At 38.1% G+C, this 15,985-nt stretch overlaps 1 protein-coding gene across 2 annotated transcripts; it reads left to right on the top strand.

Moving 5' to 3' along the window:
- Nucleotides 1-2,611: 2,611 nt before the first annotated feature.
- Nucleotides 2,612-15,906, top strand: LOC115759172 (ryncolin-1-like). Of its 2 annotated transcripts, none has more exons than XM_030700045.1 (3): nucleotides 2,612-2,629; nucleotides 15,000-15,036; nucleotides 15,089-15,906. In XM_030700045.1, the coding sequence occupies exon 3, from the start codon at nucleotides 15,178-15,180 to the stop codon at nucleotides 15,712-15,714; it is 537 nt and encodes a 178-aa protein (XP_030555905.1). In that variant the 5' UTR covers nucleotides 2,612-2,629; nucleotides 15,000-15,036; nucleotides 15,089-15,177; the 3' UTR covers nucleotides 15,715-15,906. The 2 variants fall into 2 exon arrangements, with proteins under 2 accessions (XP_030555905.1, XP_030555906.1); XM_030700046.1 differs by lacking the exon at nucleotides 2,612-2,629 and having other exon boundaries at nucleotides 14,925-15,036; nucleotides 15,089-15,675; nucleotides 15,731-15,906.
- The last annotated feature ends 79 nt before the right edge of the window (nucleotides 15,907-15,985 follow it).

Below are 15,985 nucleotides of genomic sequence, written 5' to 3'. Positions count from 1 at the left end.
CAAAATCTTTTCTTTGGTTTGTCAATGAAATTACTAAGACTGAAAGATGAAGTATCTCTGAAGTCACCTGCTAAACATTTTTGTTATCAATAAATTAATGGTCGAAAATAACTCACTAAGCCCCCAGTAGTGTACTTCTCTAAAGATTTACGCAAAAATACTTTTGGGCAAATCAAAAAAAATAGCAATATATCCTATGTGTTTCATTCGAATTTTATATTTATAGCATTTTAAGTGCCATGGTATTATATACTTGAAACAATTGTAGATATGCATTATACCCAGGTGTATGCAAAATGAAAATGTGTTGGATTGGATTTTTGTCGCCAAAGCGCCTTTGATTGCTTTAAAAATCATTTATTGAGTCGATTGACTTTAGAAGTGAAGTCTTTGCAAATAAACGCAATGTAATCTAAACTTACAATCGCCAGGGAAACACACACACACACACACATGCACACACACACATACACATGCACATACAAAGTTTTGTGTTGATTTAGAGGCAGTTGGTAAATGTAAGTGCTGTGTGCGCTCCTTAGTTTAGTTCAATTTGAAATTTATTGCGGCCGGAGTTCATTCACATGGCACGTTAAAGCTTCGGCTACAAGAGTCATTCGCATGAATAGACACACACACACACACACACTCACTTAAAGTGAGGCCGTGCTCAGTTAAGGACTGCCCCGACGAAATGCAAGCTGAGTCACACATGTCAATCCAATTTGTCGAAGAGCGTGATGTTGAGGTTGGTCTTGCTATGCTGCATTTACTGGGGTTTTCCTCAATCAGAATGCCTTCATTGTCTTATGCATATTGATTTAAATATGCTGTTACCCATTTAAATATCAGACAGATGATTGCGAAAATTGGTTATGCACGCATCTTGGCATTGGTCTGCTCTATTCAATTAAAGCACATGGGTAAACTTTGATATTTTGCTTTAAGGGGAATTAGTAAGCACACCTCAATCTTGTTAAAGCCATTCACAGCTTGTAAGCTTTTGTTAATAGCAGAATATATATAAATATTTTCTGTATAATTACCTTTGTTATCTTGATTAATTCAAACAAGGAATATGACTTAAAATGTACACGTTTGTATATAAATTTGATCTGATTCGATAATAAGGTGTTCTATTTTTAAAAGAAAGGCAATGTCTTACGAATCGCCTGTGCTCAAGCTTTCTGATATATTTTGGCTGTAGTAAAGGGAATCGCCCGTTTCTTCAATTTAGTGACATCAGCTGAACTTAGCTGAGTTGGTCTGGCCAAAAATATATATTTTTATATATCTCTATTAGTTTGTTGCAACAATATTAAAATTCACATATATACAACTTCGTTTATAAAGCGTTAAAAATGGCATAGTTAAACTAAACGCACTTAACAGTCAATTCTGTAAATAACAGACTATGTTATTAACAGGCTCTGCTATTAGTCTCCACAGCTCAAATTCAAACGTTGCAAAGCTACCACGGCTGCGCGTAACAGAATTTTCACGAAGCGACAAAATTGTTGCCGTGTGGAATGTAAACGTTGCATGGTGCGGTGCGTGGGGGGGTTGATGTTGGGCCTGCAAGGGGTGGGTGTATAAGTCTTTTCTGGGCAGGCTATGAGAAGCAACTGCAAGTAGACAGACATGCGCTAATGTTAACAAACATTATTTACGCTATAGTTGTGCCAGAAAAAATCGTATTTCTTTTTTTTTTTTTTTTTTTTTTTTTTTTTGTGGTTTAGCATAGACAAAAAATTTATTTGAATTAAATATTTACTGTATATTCAATTGCGTATATCAAAAGCAAAAATTCCACATCCAAGCTAGCGCTGAAGTGGTCAATTAAATTTATTCAATTTAATGCCAAAAAGGAGTTTCCCAACTTCATAACTACAGTTACTTTTACAAATCAAAAACAATTTCTATTTGGTTTGGGTTAACATATACACGTATTCCTCTTGCATATAAAGCTTGCCAATCATTAAATTACTATTTGTATACTCTTGAAGAGAGTATTTTAAATTTGTCATGAGGTGTGTAAAGCATAAAAGGAAAAATCTCCGACAATTCTTAATGCTGCGTTCAAACTTGGTAGCTTTTTATTCGAAATTTATAGTTTTATATATAGACCTAATGTGACAGAGTATCGCCAAGTTAGGTTAGATACTTTTTGCTTATTGCTTTTTGAATTGTTGTGCAATACACAGAATCGAGCTCGTAAATTTTGGTTTGGTGGCCAGCAAAAATATAATAAATAAAGGGGAAAAGCATCATAAATAAGAAACTGTAAGTCCCATAGCAAAATCCCAAATTGAAATTTGTAATTTGGCAAGAATTTTTTTGTAGTGCGCGCAGGCTTGTTCATGAGATAGGGATAAAGAAAGTGAGCTAGCAAAAGTTGGAGAGAGTCCGGAGCAGCTATTCTTATAATTCGTGTGCTTTCTGTCGGCCAAGCTGTCTGGCAACAATTATGTGGCATTGATGCCATGACAAGAGCCAAATAAATTGCTGGGCGGCGGGAATTGTACGCGGGCCCCGAGGGGTAAATGAACTGCAGCTGCTGTTGTGGCGTGTCAAAGGACAAAGGTCGTCGATGTCGCTGTGCATTTAATTTGCACTTGAATGGGAAATGGTAAAATAAACTGCACAATTACTGCATGCACTGCGACAACAATAGCAACAACAACAACAACAACAATAACAACGGCAACTGTAAAGACCAGATACAAATGGCCAACAATTTCAATTTGCTTTTTAAAACAGCAGCTTTGTTATTTCAGTTGCGGCCATTTCAGTTGCAGTTGTTGTTGTTGTTGTTCCTGTTTGCCGGTTGTCAAGTGGCTCGGTCCCTTGTCCCCTGCCCCCTTCTGCCACTTGTCTTTGCTCTGTGCCCTGATGGCGCTGCTTAATTAATTTATTTAATTACGTATACATTTGCATTCATTTTTAATCAGTTTGTAATGCAGCACTTCTGCCGCCCATTCAACATTTAATCATATGAAAAACGCAACTGTTTATTTTGCACGAGCGGCAACAAAGCCCAAAAACAAAACAACTTTAAGTTTGAAAGTCAAACGTGCTCGACGTAGCAGATACCCTATTATCACCTATTTATTAGCTGGTATTCCATGTATGAGACATACCCAACCATTTTCCGCACATTTTCCCTGAAATATTTCACATAATATTACACATAGATATTTGAAAATGAACTTGTGGCTTGAACTTGTTATTAACAAAAATTAATGTACATACTCACGTCTGAATTTTGATATAGATCTAGGAAAATGCCTTAAAGTCAATCGGATGGTAAGCAAAACATTTCATGCATTCATCTTCCACCAGTTTTCCACTATTGTACATGTACAAACCAAAACTTCATCTATACAAAAGCTGAAGTCTCAAATGTATTCCAATTTCATTTTAAAAATTACATTTCCATAATTACAAAATAAAAATCCTTTAATAACCTTTTTTCCGGCTTCGGTGGATTTTAGAACACTAACTGCCAGTATTTGGCAATACTTTCTAGAAAAATGGACTAAGAGTGCTTAAATCTCCTTGCATGCATCTACTTTTTATTTAAAGGGTATATAAAAAAAAAAAAAAAACAACGATTTGTATGCATCTATATTGCAGGCATATATAAATGAACATGTATACACACGCACATTTGTAGTTACTTGGATTGATTGACGCTTCCATGGCTTGATAAGCAGCAAAATGAAATGCATAAATCAATTACGGAATTAAATTGTGTGGAAATAATCATAAATTGAGTTTTAAATTAAGTATCATTCATAGTCTGCAAAGATTTCAAGCCATGAAACTTATGAATTAAATTAAAAAGAATGACATATATATATATATAAAGAAAGAGAATACTTGTGGTATAAACGTACATAATACAAAGCCAGATTGAAAAGTTTTGTAATGGGGCATTTAATAATTTTAATTACGCTAATTATGCATTTTATAACGACCAAAAGCTCTTACACTCGACAACAAAGATACGTTTTAAGAACTAAACCCCATTACTTGGGCCTAATGCCAGCTTCTCGCATTAAAAGAAAAGGGTAAACAAAAAGACAATAAAATGAAGCCATAAAAACGTAAATGAAGTGCGTCAGCGGTCTTAGGTATCTTGTTTTTTATGACCTAAGCCCTTTTATAAATCGCCATTTCGTTATTAAAGAGCTGCGCGTATACTTGATGACATTACGTATACGCCACGTGAATGCATAAATTTGTGCTGTGTGTAATGCGCCTAATACCAAAATGTTCACTGTTATAATTGCATTATAATATACAATATTAATACTGGACTTTACTTGGCTCAATAAATTTAAAAAATAATTCTTTTGTTCTTTGCAATTGTTTTTCCGCGTTTCATTATGAATTCAATTTTTGTGGTCAGTTTTGCATGCACGTTTTCGGACAATTAGTTGAATTAAAAAACACGTATTAAAAATTTTAATAATCTTGCCAAAAGCTACACACAAAAAAAAACTCAACCAAAGCCACAATTTGGAATTTCAAATGCATTGGTAATTAATTGCCTCGGCATTGTGCACAGGCATGACTGCACAGCTTTTTCACATTTTACAAAAGGCCCAAAATTTTGTGGTTTGGCTTTTGAGTGGACATGGTTAGGTTATTCTGCCTGCTCGAGCTGGACCTCAGGATCGCTTGTGAAGTCAGTTGGTGGAGCGGAAAAAGAAATCAACTTGTAAGTTTCTTAGATGCTCAGAATTAAACTTTCTATTGTGTTATGAAAAAACTTAATGAGAGCTTAGTCATAGTTTGCCATGTCTTACAAGCCCCCAGCTGCAAATTCCTACTTTTTGCACATTGAAAACTCTTCCTGGTGTTGATTTCTGCTCAGGATTCTACAGTTAAAAGTTTTCCTTTCAGCTCAAGTCCGTCCATATCTACATACATATTAGTATTTCTACAAAAAAACAGAACTAGAGAAATTTATATTACTTCAATCGCAGCACCTTATTTTATAAAAAGCCGTAAAATTTGATTTCCAAATAATTGCTGATAAAATTAAAATGCATCCTTTGGCTATTAAAAAGCCCCATTTGAAGGACTGGCATTACGTATTGATTCCCTAAGATACCAATTTCTTTTGGGTTAATTAAAAATTCCTGCACTCGGTGCTAACTGCGACGACTGTCCAACAACTTCTGTGTATTTTAACCAATTTTCATTAGACTATTTTGCTGACATTTCAAAGTTTATATTTATATAATTTTTAAGATAAATAAAAGGAATGTTATGCTTTTGGATTTGTCTTATAGAATGATTTCATTCATTTCGAATATTTTTAAATGAAAATATCAATATTTGCAGTTTGCCAAACTCTTGTATTTAACACTTAATGGCCTGCTCCTCGTAGTTAGGTTGGCCTGGCAGCTGTTGCCGTGGAAGTTCACGTCCTGCAATAAAACACCTGTAGGCCAAAACATTAAAGGTCCTGTATTAAAGTATTGGGTTGATCTTTGTAGGAGCTGGTGACTCTAGCCTTAAGATGGAGGAATGTATTTTCTTGGCCGCAGTTGGCATAGCTAAAATTTTACTTTTTTGAAAATTCGAGTTTTCTTAGCGTCGAAATGGATAAATAACGAAGCTCCAATTTTTACAATTTTGCAATACACACAAACCATGATATGGACTTACCAATATCTGTATGTAGGTAATTGTATATGCAGAGTTAGAGTTTTTTTATTTATTTGTTTTAATACCAACTTCAACAAGTTTCACAATAAATTGAAAATTGATTGCGAATGCAAATATTTCAATGACCTCCTCATGGGCTTATTTGATTGATTGTGTACTGGATATTTGCGAGTCGAGCATCCTCACCTGCTATATTTTAGCTAAAATCAATTTCAGAGGAAATGGCCATGAAATTTTGTAGCTGTAATCTCTGCATTCCCAACAAACTGATTTGCTCTGGAATTTAAATGACACCACACACACACACACACATAAATACATATACATATTTATATATATATATATATGTGTATATTGTAAGGAATGTCTGTGTGTGTATAAATATTCAAAAAGATTTCGCATGCGGCGCACATTTTGAATACATTTGACAATTTCTTGCTTTTTGTAAGTTTTTTGTATTGTAAGAGAAATGAGAAATATTTGCATTTACTTGAGTAGCAGCGACGCCAGAATGCAAAAATGTAATTTCCATGAAAGAGCAGAGCTGAGCTGAGCAGAGTCGAGCCGAGCGGAGCGGAGCGGAGCGGAGCCGTAGCCCATTTCTATCCAAATTCAAAGTGGCTGCAAGTGCACAGGCATGCGAGTCAGCTGCCGAGCTGAGGATCTGCTTGGCTTTGCCCCCTTTTCCCAGATTTTCTGACACTAAAATTTGTAGGCGGGGTGAAGTTTGCCGGCAAATGTCGTCGTCGTCGTCGTCGTCGTTGGCGTCTATTGTGTGGGTTAGCAGCGGTGCATTTGCATGCTGACAGCAGCTGCCTGCTGTTAAAGTAGTAGCACCCAACCCCTCTTTCCCTCTTCAAACCTTCCACCCTACCCCCGCCACCTAGCACTTCAGCGAATGCTTGTCGCATTGCATGAAATATTTGACTTTTGATTAAAGCGCCAACTCAAGTGTTCTGCTCTGACGCTGGAGCCATAGTCCATAGTCCGTATTTCGTAGTCCTGGTCCTGGTCCTGGCCGGAACTGGAGCCGGAGTCGCTTCGTGCTTGCCACTGTGGCACTTGACAAGATTCACTTGTCTTTCAAATGCATTTCATATTGTGTTGCATAATTTTGTGGTTTTTCTAATGTGAAGTGTGTACGCCCAAGATTCTACTGAGAGAAAGGGAGAGACAGCAAGAGAAAAAACTGCCAGACGCCGCGGCGTTGTGAAAACTTTTCCAAGAAGTTGCCACCAACTTTTTGCCCCTTGTTGTTGCTGTGGCATTGCAAAAATATGCATTGTCTGTTGTGTTGCAAATAACTGTGCATGACCATGGAAAGTGTTCCTTGGTGTTGCTCAAGCTGCTGCTTCAGTTGTTCCGCTTTTTATACCCTGTGCTCATTGAAAATGCTTAAAATGGGGCTTATTAGTTATTTGCAGATGTAAGCTAAAACACAGAAGATACACGTGTATATTCCTAAGCAGCATTACACATATATATTCTTGATCCAGACAACGAGCAGAGTCGATCAAGCCATGTCCCTCTGTGCGTTTGTACATATGCGTTTAGCTAGGATAACTTCTATAAGATCTATACTCTTTTGTAATAGGGTAAGGAAAGAAGAAGCGCAGCCACAGCCTAAAGTGATTGTGTGTGTGTACGTGTGTTTTTATTACATGTGTACGCAAAGAGGAAATTTAGAATGGCTTAGGGTAAAGGGTATTTTCTTGAGCACTTTTAGTTGTAGACGCAGAATAGCGCAAACTGCTTGGTATTTAAAGTAGACGCCACAAGTTTAGCATGAAGTTAAATTAGTTAAATGCAATCACAATATTCTTAAACACTTAACAAGTTTTATTGCCAACGAAGTATATTCATGAGAAGAAAATAAAAACAAATCAAAGAGACAATACGTTGAGATTTACTAAAATAAGCAAATCTTCCCAAAACAAATATTAACTACATAAGCTCTAAAATGCATTAAAATCTTTTACAAATGTTGGTGTACTAAAGTGTTAAAATCAATGTTAGAAAACCAGTGTTAATCAGCGTTTCAATATGCATATTATAATATAATAATAATATAAATATATAATAATAATATAATATTATTACATTTTTTAAATTTAAATAAAAAAAAATTGTTTTTAATTCGTTTTAAACTTAAGCCCTTACTTTTGACAATGTAACTCAGTCTTACCAAGTGTTATGCACACATAACACACACACACGCGCACACATGCACATAAATCAGATTTGGGGGGCACTGCGACGAAAAATTAATCATACGCTCTGATTGGCAGCACAGTCAAGGGGAAGTCCATTGTGTGGGAGGGGGGTGTGTTGCGGCACCGCAAAAAAGTAAAATATTATTGCGGAACACAAAAAGCAAATTAATTTTTCATAAAAGGCAAACCGCGAGCCGGGCTTGGACGGCTGCCTGGCAGGCCGCTGGTTACCGTTGCCTGCTCCTGTTGCTTGTGAAGGCATCATCGTCATCATCAGCGCAAGTTCTGGCGCTCAGTGAAGGCAAGCAGCGTAGGAAGTGTAAGTTGATGCCGCTCAAGCGGTTGGGCACTCACGCACCCGCATTAGTATGGGGCACACACTCACACACACACACATTGACTCAGATCCCCACACACACAGAATCACACTTGGTGCCGCAGATGCAGGAGAGCCGCAATTAATTTTCAATGCGCGCTTTATGTGCCTCCATTGCGGTTCAATGGGATTGCGAATGCGGCCTCGTCCTGGCCTCAGCTGGCTGCACAAGTGCACAGGAGCGTGCTAATTGCCACGCCAAACAAGCTCCGAGTCGAGCTGTGAGGTTATCGGCAAGCAGGGAAGTGGCGGGAGGCTGATGTACTCATCGCTTTAGCCGAACAGCTTGATCGAATTGCATCGCATCGCTGACTAATTTTTGTTTTTATACTCTTATTGCATTTTTCGTTTGCGTTGCTCAGACTTCAACTAATTATTCCATAATTAGCTCACTGAACAAGCGATGACACATGAGTCCCTGCTGCCTTACCATCAACTGCAGACATAACGAATGGATTAGCTTTCAACATACACTAAAATATCGCAAGTTACATAATGTATCGTTTCCTTCGGGCTGACCGAACGAATGACTGTGGATCAAGGCACGTAATTGCTGACATTGCGTGGTTTAATCTGTAAAAATAGTGGCAAATATATAAAAAAAGTTTCGAAATGCTTCAATGGACTTCACGGACTGCATTAAAAAACTTTTGCCTGTAAAAGCATTTTGCACCTATTGCAAAAGTTCGCTAGTTTGAATGCAAACTTATTTGACTTAAATGTGCACTTGAACGCAAGAATATACAAGACAAATTTTGAATGCATTGCTCAAACAAGCAAGTGCAAGAAAAATGTGGTCAAAGTTAGTGCAGAAAGTATTTAATAACCATGCCAAATATGTGTACTCTAAAAAGCTAGTGTTATGTGGTCTCAGCGTGCAATTCCCAGTTAAAACCGAATCCATTGATTAATTTACTTATTTTTTTTTTGGTTAGCATAAATTGTATCGCGAATCTATCGTTAGCAAGCTCTGCTATCGACTCTATATTTGCAAGACTGGGAACAAAGTCTTAAGCTATAGCAAATTGAGAATTGAAAGCAACGAAAAGGCGAAAAAGCTACCAAAACCAACTACTTGTTAATCGTTATGGCCAAAATAGACCTTGAGCTGGCAGCTTAAAATGTAGTAAATACTAAACAGGTCGAACACTTTGTCAACTACAATAAATTTATTTGAAAATCGAGTTATTTTCGATTTCAGATGTCTTCGTTGCCCAACTACCTGTGCTCACATAAATATTAAAACGGAAAAGCGAACACTTGAGACCAGTTGATATTTGTAATCCAGCAGGATATTTCCTAATCTATGACGACTAAAGCACTCTTATTTTGCTTGTCTTCGAACTGACAATTAGACCCCTTGTAAAGTAGATGGTTAAATGTTGTTTTTAGCTCTTTTTCCTTGGAAGCTACACCCCTAGCCATCTGCAAAAAGAATGCTGTGAAAGGATATTCTGTCAATGTGGGTTAGCGTTCGCTGACGTCACAGTTGAAAACTTATTCGCAATGATTGCGTTGCTGTCTGCCAAATTGAGCGCAAAAGCCCTGACAGCCCAACTAAATGAACCTGGTACTAAAGGGGCTTTCAGCCATCGGGTCGGAGCTCGGTGCTCGGAGCTCGGTGCTCAGGTGCCATCAGTTCCGACTCGTTTCAGTTTGAAGTTTACGCTGTTTGACAGTTTCGGTTGTGTGGCAAAAAGTTGAAACTGTTTTGCTAAAAACAATGACAACGAATACCAGAAATGGCTGGGGAACTGGGGGAGTTGCAAAGCGCTTTCGTATAAATCGAAATATTATCAAGATGCCGCCGGGTCGCGCATCTCAACTCAACTGCTGCTAAATTGCTTGGCAACTCAATCTTTCTGTCTCCCTCTCTCGCTTTATTATCAGAAAGAGTATCTGATGTGAGAGTACACGAATGCCAGTTAAGCGGTTTGGTAAACAAGTTTTTACCTACACAAGATATGTAAGTAACATATATATATATATATATATATTTATAGATAAATTTATGTATGGGAAATTTATGTTCTATAATATTGGCCTGGCAAATTTTCCTTTTGGTTAGCTTGCATGTATTTCATTTCGGCTCAACACTTTGTTCCTGGATTTGGGTTCGGTCTTGGGGCTAGCCGTACATATAAATAACATAAAAATGAAGCGAATTCAACCTCAAAGTTCAGTTCAAATAACCACTCAATAGATCTAAACGAAACGCTGGCAACTTTCGCATTTCATGTGCATACAAAATGCCCGCCGGCTGCCGTCAATAGACGATGAATTTAAATATGCCCCAAATTGAGTATTGGGCACGTAATAAAAAAAATCCAAAATATAAGAGAAGGAAACACAGCCGGGTAAAGACCAGTTTGGGCTGGGGTACGGCAGACAGGCCCTGCAGCTCCTCGAATGGGGCCGTGTTATGTATGGCATCGTAAATAAACCCTTTTTTTACTTAATCCAAATTCGTCCTCGGGGAACAATTTGTTACACAATTTAAAGAAAGAAAAGAGAAAAAACTGAAAATAAAAAGAGATGCGCAGAGTTTACACTTCAAGTGTGCTGGACTCGTCCGGAACAGGCGCTTAGATTTGGTCCAGGTCCGACGTTGACCCAGCCGTGCCTTGTGTGTGCGTGTGTGTGTGTGTGTGTGTGTGTGTGTGTGTTCCGTGCTTTTGCTCCCCTGCCCGGACATGGGGTCAGTTTGGCTAAATGTATCTACATATATTGTCCCTTTTCAGCTGCAATATTTTCGCCATAAAATATTTATATATTTTTTTTCCTTCCGAGTAATAAGGTTTTAAATTTCTATTTGGAAACACATTTTTGATATGCTTACATAAAGAATATGCAGCAAAAAAATGAACCAACAGGACGAATATAAAACGAAAGGATTGCCTCCACCACATTTGTATCCTTGCCTTCGCTCCCCTCACTTCTTGTCCGATTCGGCAACTAGAATTTGCCGCTAAGATTCACGCTGGGAAAATAGCATATACTTGAAGAAAGGTATTCCCAGGCACAAATAAAATTGATTTTCTTCAGTGAAACTTTTAGTTCTTAGTTTACGATTCAAATTAGTTTTAACAAATTCAATATTTTTATATTATTATCGATATTTTGATGAACATGGAGATCTAGTAATAAAGAGCTCTGAGTTAGTTTTATTATCTTGTTAAAAAAAAAATAAAGCTTTCGGAAAAGATATGTGGCAATGGTTTTTCGATCTATAAATTTGAAGCTTTCTACTTGGTTTGTTATTGCCGTCATATTAATCCATATTATTGAAATCTAAAAACAATCTAAAAAAAATTAAAAAAAAAGAATATTGAAATCATCTGTAGGTTGAAAGCACATTAAAGCTTACTTCTAGTTTAAAAGCTCGTTTCCTTCTTCCATTATATCTGGCTTTGCCTTTGAAAGGACGAAAGCTTTTGCCTTATTATTTTAAAGTCAAATACTTTATTAGCAGAATATATTCTTCTGCTGCTTAGTTGAGCTTGCGACCCCTATTTCTATTTCTATTTCTTCAATTAATCTAATGGGAGCAATACAAATGTTAAAAATTCTATTTCTCGGCCCATAAGCTGTTGTATTGTCAAAACTTACTTGACTGATATTAATTTAAATTACATAAAATCACATTCAAACCTTAAGCTTTGAATGCCAGAATCTTATTGCTTTCAAAATGTACGATTATTCGTTGCTTCGGAGAGCGGGCAAGTTTCTATTGTTGCGCTCGTTTACAAGATTACTTTTGACAGCATTTCGAGCTTTGGACTTGGCTGCTTGTAAAAGTAGCTGCTTTATTGGGCAAATGAATGGAAAGTGTAATCAGCTCAGCTGGAGCCTTTTGCTGCCTGCCTGCAAAGGACAATAAGAAACAACAGCAACTGATGACTACAAAAACAATGTCGGCCGACTTTCAAAAATTAGCGGAAACGGAAGCCAATCAGCAGTCAACGGAAACCGCATTGTGTGCCGCAGTACTTCAATTTCGTGGCTTCGATTATGATGAGGCGCCTCGCCGGCGTTTTCCGCTCTCCACAACCCCTTAGCCATCCCCTGTCCACTCGTGGAGCGGCAGCTGCAGCGGACTTTGGCTTTGCGGTCAGTGCCGAAAATAATGGCCAAGAGCCAAATTACGTTTCCGCCCAGTCGGCAGCGCAGCTCTCGCTTGGCCGGAAATTGTGAAAAATCAACTCGGTCAAAGGCCACACACACACACACACATACTTATGTGTAATGGGTCGGTGGCCAGCTCTGTGGGGGTATGGGCAAATTGAGTTTCATAAGGAATATTACCGCTTAACGAGCCGATTTCAGTGTAAATTTAACTTGAGCCAAAAATGTTGCACTACATTCATGAAATGCCCCCAAGAAAAGGTCGCTGCATGAAACTTTAGCTACCATCCAAGAGCAGAAGCATGCGGCAAATCGTTCGCATCTTGCGAAATGTCTGCGAATTTTATAATGAAATTCCACAGAGTTTAATTATGCCGAAGGCATTTCAGCCAAAAGTCGCCGCTCGTCTTCGATGCCGGAATTTCGGATTATTGCTGTTTAAGTATTTGTGTTAATGCAGTTGCCTTGAAATTTGCATTACATTTAAATTATTCATACGATGTGCAATTTAAGTGCCGTTCGATTTAATTTTCGTACAAATTAGTAAAAATAGATTTTTGATGTTTGAAAGGAAGAATATCCGAATATATCGAATCTGATATATTTAAAACTTATACAACTATATTTATGCTAGTATTTTTCCATTCCTGTATTAGCTCGAAATGCTGTCATACCGGACTCTTCCGGCTTTTCGTTCTATTTAGAAACTATAAATACTACTTAAATATTTCAAAAATGAATAAGCTTTAAATATTTGTTAGAGCTTGCGTGTTGGAAAAAGTAAGAGCATAGAGGGCAAGCTAAAGCTGGGCGAATTGTTCCTACACAATTTTCCTTTGGACTATTATGAAGCTTTGAAGTAGGAATATTACACAGGAAAATTCTGGGAAATGCGAGGAATCAAAACATAAGGCTATTCGGAAAATGCCTGAGATGCACCCGCTTTTTCTAGAATTAAAGTGCTTCAGTAATGCGCAAAGAGTTTAATTATTCAAGATATTTGGTCTTTTATTGGATCGGATTGTTATTATTTTTTATATAAATTTCTCTTTCCTTCAAAAGCGAATTAAATTTTCCCATGGAATACACTTTTTGCCTTACCTTACCTTACTCGATTCACCAATTAAGTTTCGCAACTTTTTGACAATACAATTTTAACAATTTCCTGGTAACTTTTATAGTGAAGGCGAAAAGTTGGCATCAACTATCTTTTTTAAATAATTCATTTCCGATTTAAGCTCGGGCAAACACTCGAAAGATATCTCGATAACATTCATACAGCATAGTTCGTACCTTATCTTAGTTTACGTGATCGCACGTATGCGCATTCGTTAGCCTTAACTAAAGCTGCGTGCAAATCCCCCACAGGACATAAATTATACATAAAAAAAAAAATGTGTCCAAATGTGTGCCCGCATGCTTGTGGCCCCATGGCCGTCCGGGTCAGGTGAAACGTGAGAAGTTTGAGCAAATGTCGCCCGAGAACTGAGAAGTGAAAACTGGGAAACTGTTGCAGCAACATATTCGATAATTAAATAAAGCAACAAAATGCCAATAATTTGAATTTGAATAAACACGCGAATGCTATTTAATTTTCTGATTAGAGTCGGACGCAAAGGCGGCCCGCGGCAAAGTTAAAGCTGGCGCAGCTGCTGGTCGTGGCGCCTGTGAAATTAAATAAGTTGGGGCAACCGCTAACGAGAAAGGTGTCTGGCACTAGGAATTAATGTGGCGGTTATGTGAAGCCCCTGGCAGTGGCTGTGGCTGCGGCTGCACAACCAACACCACCAACTGCACCACCAGCAACATCAGCGGATCCGGATGGGGATGCGGGTGCGGGTGCAGATGCGGAAGCCTGCGCAGCGACGGCGCGTAAAATTGCAGGCGCACATGTGTTCAGAGTTTAATCTGTTTGGGCAACACGAGCGCCTGCCGACAACTTGGAAAACTTCTTCTCTGGCGGCAAACAAGGTAACACTAACTTCGCCTGGCAGGCCGGCACAGCTGCTGGCGAGGCGCGGGCGACAGGTGGGCGCGGGCACACACAATAATGCACTAAACGCACAAAATGAAATACAAGGCAGTTTGTCTCGCCATCGCCCCACCGGAGTGGTGACTCCGTCCACCCGCGCTCTGCCAACACTTTTGGACAGGTTAAAACATAGTCGCTAAAAATGTTAAAGTTTTCACTTTGCGCGTTGGCAGCAAACTAATTTTCAATACCGGGCAAAAGTCTTGCACCTGCCGCTGCTCGCACTTAATTGTAATTGCAAATGAAGCTTTTTATTGCTCTCTACGAAAAGTCACATGCGTAACACTGATAAAGAATTGAACACGACAAATTATAATCTGAATGATTAATCAGCATCAACATCCGCTTATTCTATGACCTTTGGCTACCTTAGATTATTTTGTACATTTATTGTGAATATAGAATTTTTTTAATACTTAATAACAGTCACACTCGCTATAAAAAGGGAAGTCAAACGCCGGTTCGCCCAGTCTTAACGCTCGGGAGATCACAATGGCTTTTTTAAAAAAGCTTTGCACAATATTAATTATTCATGTATTTTTTTCACATTCCGATTGCAATCAAATTGCAGAGTTTAGCGAGGCTAAATCACAAGTAGCCGAGTTGAGGTGAGTTTTATTACGGATACACAAATTTTATCTGATTGAAGTCACTTTTTAGAGCGGAGGGAGAACGTCAGGGAAAGTTGCTTCAAGAACTAATCGGGAATCATGATCTAGATTCCGTTGAACCTCACGCACACAGCTGCTATGAAGCAGCAGGTCAAGCTAGCGGTATTTGAGATACAAGTTCGCGGTTTTAGCCTCAAGACGTTCAGGGTTGTATGCGAACAAAACAATTACGGTAACGGCTGGACTATAATTTTGCGACGCCAGGACGGAAGTGAGGACTTTTATCGTAATTGGAATGACTACAAAAATGGCTTTGGCGACCTGGAAGACGAGCTCTTTATGGGCTTGGAAAAAATCCATGCAATAACTGCCGCTCAAAGACAAGAGCTGCTGGTTCTACTAGAGGACGAGGACGGTGAACAATCATACGAGAGGTATGATAGGTTTGCGATTGGAGATGAATTAGAATCATTCGCGTTACACACGCTTGGGAATGCGAATGGAACAGCTGGGGATTCATTCAAATATCATCATGGTCAAAAATTTACAACTTATGATCGGGATAATGATTCTAATCAGCTGAAAAACTGTGCGAAGACTCGCAGTGCTGCCTGGTGGTACAAGTCCTTTTGTGAGGTAGGAACACTTCAACGTAGTTTCAGGTTTTTCTTCTAATTTATTATTCAAACAGCAACTTAAATGGAATATATAATAATAACGTCAAGGGCATATACTGGGGAAGCTTTAAAGATGTGGACCACTCATTAAAACGGGCAGTCATGATGATACGGCCAATAATCTAATCTCAGATTTTACTTTTATGATCTCAATTATTATTTGAACATAAATATTTAAAATTAAAATTTATTGAACGGATTCGTCCTTTTTAATACCCTGAACCCATTAAAAATGGGTATAAGGGTATACTGTATAAGGGTATATTTTA

Source organism: Drosophila novamexicana, unplaced genomic scaffold, assembly GCF_003285875.2.
Source record: "Drosophila novamexicana strain 15010-1031.04,08,12 unplaced genomic scaffold, DnovRS2.1 tig00000193-arrow-pilon, whole genome shotgun sequence".
NCBI lineage: Eukaryota > Metazoa > Arthropoda > Insecta > Diptera > Drosophilidae > Drosophila > Drosophila novamexicana.
This window is presented reverse-complemented; position numbering and strand designations above follow the sequence as displayed.